The sequence below is a fragment of the Palaemon carinicauda genome, chromosome 21 (assembly GCF_036898095.1).
Source record: "Palaemon carinicauda isolate YSFRI2023 chromosome 21, ASM3689809v2, whole genome shotgun sequence".
Lineage (NCBI taxonomy): Eukaryota > Metazoa > Arthropoda > Malacostraca > Decapoda > Palaemonidae > Palaemon > Palaemon carinicauda.
The window spans coordinates 57,400,322-57,407,821 of record NC_090745.1 but is presented as its reverse complement, the minus strand read 5'-3'; the positions used below and the strand labels follow the sequence as shown (position 1 = coordinate 57,407,821).

Genomic DNA, 7,500 nt, shown 5'->3' with positions numbered 1-7,500 from the left:
TGCCATGCCATTTAACTCCCAATATCCTTCTGAGGGCTTTGTTCTCAAATTTATTAAATCTACTGGAGATTGTTCCATTGTCATACCATGACTCATGTCCGCAGAGTAACACCGATCTCACTAAACTGATATATATTCTGATTTTTATATGTAATTTCAGGCGATTTGATTTCCAAATTTTACTTAACCTAGCCATTGTCTGATTTGCCTTTTTTCAATCTTTCACTAAACTCTAATTCTAAAGAACCTATATTGGAGATCATAGTTCTTAAATACTTACTTGATTCTACCTCATTAATCCTTTCTCCTTCCAATGATATTTCATTTTCCATTGCATATTCCGCTCTCATCATCTCTGTCTCTCTTCTATTTATCTTCAGCCCAACCTCGTGTATTATTTCATGCATTCTGGCAAATAAGCTTTGCAAATCCTGTGATGTTCTGCTAACAAGGTCAGCATCATCAACATACTCTAGGTCTTCTAAATCCCTATCACCAATCCAGTCCAATTTTTCTCCACCATCTCTGACTGTTCTACGCATTACGAAATCAATGAGGAGGATAAACAACAGAGGTGACAACACATTCCCTTGGAGTACTCCGCTGTTCACTGGAAATTCATTTGATAAGACTCCATTAACATTAACTTTGCCCTTGCTATGCTCATGAACAGACTTAATCAAATTTACATATTTAAGAGGAATTCCATAATAACGCAGGACTCTCCACAAAATTAGTCGGTGCACACTATCGAAGGATTATTCATAATTCACAAATGCCATCAAAAAGGGATTTCTATATTCGATGCATTGCTGTACAACATGTCTAAAAATGAAAATTTGGTCAGTGCAATTTCCACCTTTTCTAGATCCTGCATTTTTTCTCTCTCAGCTTTTCATCAATCTTTCTCTCCAGTCACTTTAGAATAAGCACACTATAAATTTTCATAACAAGTGACGTAATTATTGCAATCACTCAGGTCTTTTTTTGCCATTTTCATCATCACTACTAATTCCCATTCATCAGGTTTTTCCTCTTCATGCCACATTCTACAAAATAATATTATAAGTAGTCACTTCATTTTCGGCCAGTACCATCTCTGCAGTTATTCCATCATATCCAGGGACTTTCTATCTCTAGTTTTTTTAGGATAGCTTCGACTGCAAACGCACTGAATTCATTCATTGGCACATCAAGGTCTTCATCAACTTCAGGTATATCAATCAAATTACTCCCATCATATCTCATATTCATGACGTCTTTAAAGTGTTCCATCCAACGTTGTCTTCCTTCATCTGCTGTTGTTATAACAGATCCATCTCTCTTTTTTATGGGTATATGCTTCTTCTTCTTTGCCCCAGTTGAGATTTCCTTAACAATTCTATGAGCAATTTTTACACCATAGCCACTCTCTGAATTCATAGCTTTGTCAGCCTCATCTACTTTACTGTCTGAATATTCTCTCCAGTCATTCCTGGCTTTTCTTTTGACCTCACTATCAATACTGGAATACTTAGCATGCTCTGCCTTGTAATTTTTATTATTTCCTCGAAAACTTTCAACAATCAATTTCTGTCTTTGTCTCCTTTTTATAGTATCTCAAGTATCATTTGATATCCATGGCTTTCTCCTTGTAACTGGCTGCCCCAAGACTTCACTACCAACTAACTGATATAAGTTCTTAATATCACACCATTCTTCATTAATTGTCTGCTCTTCGTCTCTTAGAGTGTCTAAAACTGCAAATCGATTCCTACATTTAATTTCAAATGTTTCTTTGTGCTCTTTTTCTAAAAGCTTAGTTGTAACAAACTTAGGTATTCTATCTGCCTTTCGGTGGGGAGATTTCAGTTTTATATATATATATATGTATATATATAGATATATATATATATATATATATATATATATATATATATATATATATATATATATATATATATATATATACAGACACATATATATATATATATATATACACACACATATATATATATATATATATATATATATATATATATATATATATATATATATATATATATATACAGTATATATATATATATATATATATATATATATATATATATATATATATATAAACAGTATATATGTGTGTATGTATGTATGTATTTATGTATATATGTATATTTATGTGTGTGTTTGTGTGCATGTGTGTGTATATACGCACATGTAAGAAAGTAAAGATTATAAACATCGGAGTGACAGCTATGCATATGGTTGAAATGTAATCCCATCCAAAATCATCCCGAATGGCCTTTGCCATATCACCACAAGAAGTTGCTTCTCAATATTCAGATAGACGAGAGAGTGATTCCAGACTGAGACGAACTTGTATTTGCTCTTAAAGTAGGTTGTAACATCTATGATCTGAAAAGGGATTCCCACAAAAAAGGGACCTCGCCGTTCACTGTCGTAACCCAACACTGAAGGTGCTACCTATATTTTTATGATTTGCCATTGGAGGCAAATATTAGTTGTATATTAAAACTTGTTCCGCAATCACACACAAATAAATATGTATAGTTTTATACACACACATACAGTACATACATACACATATATATATATATATATATATATATATATATATATATATATATATATATATATATATATATATATATATATATATATATATATATATATATATATATATATAGGGTTCGTTGATATGTGACACGCTGATGAAGAGGATTAATTAAAAAACCAATCGCATAATTTTTTTTTTTTTTGACATTTAGTAATCGGTGTATTTTTTCAAAAAAAGGGTCAGTAACCATTAGTTTCATCTGAAATCATAATGATGAAGTGAAATATATATATATATATATATATATATATATATATATATATATATATATATATATATATATATATAAATACATATGTAGGGGGACTTGTCATAAACTTTTAGTCTCTCTTGATAGCTCAGTCGGTAGGGTCCCTGCCAGCATGGTTTCCAGTCGTACAGGTGGTGGTTCGAATCCCCACCCGGCCAGAAGCTGTTACCATAAAATGAATTCCAAGTGGATATATATTCCCAAGATAGAATTCAGTATTAAATGCCATTCGTGGGTGATATTTACATTAATTAAAATCACGTGTGCTTGTGATATATGTTCATATATATATATATATATATATATATATATATATATATATATATATATATATATATATATATATATATATATATATATATATATATATATATATATATAGGCCTATATATTGTATGTGTATTTACGTATTTTCTTATATTCCTTAGTTTTTCTCTTAAAGAGATATATACTTGTATATCCAAAATTACCTTAAATCAGTTTTGATGATGAAGATTTCATTTTTACTCACATGTCTTTAATCATGGATTTATTTATTTAGAAATCATCGACATAATAAGATAAGATGTTTGTTCCTTTGTGATGCAGGGACCGGAATCAGTCTCGATGTCGGCTGCGCCCTCAGAAGGTGCGAGGTGGTCTGGCCCCTCCGAGCCTCCCAAGTACACGTCCATCCCATCTTCCTCGTCTTCGTCAGTTTCTTCTGGAAGCCAGGATGACCGTAACGGAGCGGGGCGCGCAAGGTGGGGGGACAGAGGCGTGGGTGTTGGTCATTTGTGGGCACCAGGAGACGACACTTCGCCAGGAAGCCGTTCGGCGGATCCATTGCCTCCTGCGTGGGCGGAGGCGAGGGACGAGAACGTTTTGCCAGGGGCACCCCTCTCAAAACATGGCCAGAGGTATGGAACTCTCTCTCTCTCTCTCTCTCTCTCTCTCTCTCTCTCTCTCTCTCTCTCTCTCTCTCTCTCTCTCTCTCTGGGCGTGGCAGCAACAGCTTCGAAGAGTACGTTGTATTTCAGTATTTACAGTATGTCAGTCGTAGTTGACATTACAATATCCCGTTCTGCATCTTTATGTAATACCACGTCGGGGACCTGCAACAGGTCGAACCAAGGTGACATCAATGAAACACGGGACATGGGGATGTATCAGCTGCTATTATCAAATTGGATATCTTATCTGGCGTTTATGTTCAGTTTGTACTCAGAGACAGATGTACAGAAAAACACATACTAACACTTTTATAGACACTCATACATATCCAAATGCTATGAACTTCCGCATTCATGTCCAAATGTAGCGCATGCGCTGTTGCCGTGATTATCAATTACAATTGAGAGATTAATTGAATGGAATATAACACCCACTCTGGTTTTTCCTGTTATTCGTGTTTTCACTTAAATTTGGTAGCTTAAAGGGGAACGGTGGGGACTGAAGTCTCTAGGCTGTAGTGTTATGTTCACTTTGGGAAAACAGAAAATTTTATTTCTCTTTCTGGCGATGATTGTCTTTCCTGTCTTTTTTTTCTTTTGTTTTCCTTTTCTCTCATAGAATTGTCCTTCAAGTCTTCTAGGTCTTTTGAGAGCAATTTGTTTCTTCCCTTATTTTTATTTTCCAAAAAAATTCTAGTAGGGTGTCCATTCTATTTGACTTTGGCCCTATAATAACAACTAACGCGAATTTAGGCTGTATGATATAGAAGAGAAATAGACTTGATTATTCCTACGTCAATTACATCATTGTCACTCTTAACATATTATGTTTTGAATTTCAGCAGTAGGTTACCATGAAATTGTGAAAGATCCCGAGTAAAACAGATAAAGTTAAAAAAAAAAAACACATTTTCCATTTTCTTAAATATTTCATTGCCCGATTGTAAATATATCCCGTGAAGTTGTTGGTAATTAAATTTTTCCAAATGTCTCCTACATATTCCCTAATTACCGGTCATAAAGTTACAACTATGCTTAAAAATCTATATGATTTTTCAATTTCTTTATTTGACTCCTTCCTAGCTTCAACAAAAATTTAAAATGGCTGCCGTTACGGCCAGATGTCTTTGAGATCATTTCGAAGTTATTTGGTCATCCCTTTTCCTCCTCTTCAATGTGCCCATCGGTTGTTGCTTCATATTCCCTTTCCTCCTGTTCGTATTCCATCAAGACTATTTTATCTGCCATGAGACCCTCTGTATCTGTACCTTGACCTTCCTCTTCATAGATTACCCAAGCATTTTCGTCCCAAACATAACCATTCCATTCCTGAATTATCCTCCGATGTGATTCCAAATATTCTTCTCTTTCATCATTCTCCTAATTCTTTCCTAAGCTCTTCGATCTTTTTATCCCGTGTCCATTAACTGTACGCTTACATTTTTTTCAGCAGAAATATAGGAAGGATCTAATTTAATGTTTTAACTGTTCTTGAAATATTTTTATTTGATTTTTTATTACTTCTCTTGTAGTTTATTTATTTCCACGTTTCCTTCTCCTCACTGTGCTGTTTTCCCTGTTGGAGCCCTTGGGCTTATAGTAGCTTACTTTTCCAACTAGGGTTATTACTTAACATGTAATAATAATATTGATAATAATAGATAATTTTCTCCTCTATAATCAGTAGGTTGGCCAAGGCACTGCCATCCGCTGAGATACTGCCACTAGAGAATTATTAGGTCTTTTTGACTGGTCAGATAGTACTACATTGGATCCCTCTCTGATCACGGCTCAGTTTTTCTCTGCCTATACATACACCGAATACCCTGGCTTATTCTTTACACCTTCTACTCTCTCTTTATACACCTGACAACACCAAGATAACCTAAAAAGGTATTCTTCACTCAAGGGGTTACCTACTGCACTGTAATTGTTCAGTGGCTAACTTCCACTTGGGAAGGGTAGAAGAGGCTATGGTAAGCAGTCTTCGAGGAGGACACGCCAAAATCAATCCAATTTCCTCTAGTCTTGGGTAGTGTCATGGCTTCTGTACCATGGTCTTCCACTGTCTTGGGTTAGTTATCTTGCTTGAGGGTACATTCAGGCAGACTATCTTACCTGTTTCATAATTTCCTTTGCTCACTGGACTATTTTCCCTGCTGGAGCCCTTGGTCTTGTAGCATCCTGCTTTTCCAATTATGGTTCTAGCTTAATCAGTAATAGTAATAATAATAGTTGCTCCTAAGAATTATTCAGTTTTTCTCGTCATTTTCAGTGTTTAGTTGCTATGTAGCCTTTTCTGGAGTCCTTTAGTCTGCAATAACACGCTCTTCCTTCCATTTTTTGTACTTCTCTAACTTTACATAGCCTTCTTTTATTATGCGCTGTCAGCATCAGCCCCAAATTCCCTTCATTCAGATTATATAATTATTTTCATTCATTTTCTTTTGATAAGATACAGCTATTTTAAGTGTTATTTCAATATTCATTTTGGTAAACTTCTTAGACTTCCAGTCAAACCTTATAAAACACTTTTTTCACCCCTGCTTGGTTTCATAGCCCTCCTTTTGATCCTATTCAGTTTTTTATCCCTGTCCATTTTATCCTATTTAGCATTATTTATTCTTATGATCAATCATTCTCTTTCATCCTGTTCAATTTTTTCTTCCCCTCTCGGTTCTTTTTTTTTCTTTCTTCCTTTTTTTTGACATTCCAATTCATTGTTTTGTAAAAATATGCTGGTATAGACTGGCATAGAAGGACATGTCTGAGGCCTTTGTCCGGCAGTGGACTGGTTACGCCTGATGGTGATGACGATTCTTCCATAATTGATTATTTATCGCTCATGTACTTCCAAATTTTTGTCTAGCTCAATATTCCAATTCATTTAGCATAATTATTGCCTCTTGTGTACGTATACATTTCAATCTCTACATTACATCAGTGTTATACTTTTATCATCTCTTATGTATCCTGTTACTCCACTAGTCCATTTTATACTTATTTTAGCATTCTTTTCCAAGTTTTCACCCCATTTATATTATGTCCATCCAGCAATCAATTTCCTCAGCATCCACTTCATCCATTTTTCTTTTCAACTACATTTTCATTTTTTCTTTCACACACATCTATATTCCAGTTCCTTTCTGTTTCTCCAATTTTTCTCCTTTATTCCACTAGTTTTTTAAAATCCTTTATCCAGTAAATTATCTTATCTTGATGTTTTCAAAAGTTCATATTTCAACGAAACTCAGAATTCCTCTTCAACCCTTTTTGTTGTTCATTACCAGTGTCTTTTCTGCCATGAATAGCCTTCCACGTCGTTGATATCATCTCGATCAATCCATTTCAGACATTTTACCCATTCGCACACCTCATTGCATTCTAATCCCTTGAATGTCGCCTCGCATCCTTCGCTTGACATCTCCCTCTCCTTGCTGTATAACGATCTTCCTGTTGTAGTGTAACGATCCCCCCCCCCCCCCCACTAACCTTGCCTCTTTCCCCGAGGATAACGACTGTCATCCTCGCTATCCTCCTCATCCTTCCAACGTAACTCTAAACCTCGTCACTTAGTCCCAGATGCCCTCGGGCCTCGGCATTGTGTTTCCATGGCATAGAATGTTCTCCATCCAATTTAGTCTCGCTGATGTCCAAAGCAGAGATATAGACCCTCCACCAAATTGAGGAAAAGATAGAACGTG

The 7,500-nt window shown here is 35.2% G+C and overlaps 1 protein-coding gene across 1 annotated transcript in view; it reads left to right on the top strand.

Annotated features, from left to right (window-relative positions):
- The window catches only part of LOC137615283 (capping protein inhibiting regulator of actin dynamics-like), a 542,330-nt gene that overhangs the window by 447,252 nt on the left and 87,578 nt on the right, over positions 1 to 7,500 (top strand). Inside the window, 1 exon segment of the mRNA XM_068345017.1 lies at positions 3,453 to 3,763. Coding sequence (XP_068201118.1) covers positions 3,453 to 3,763 — 311 coding nt within the window.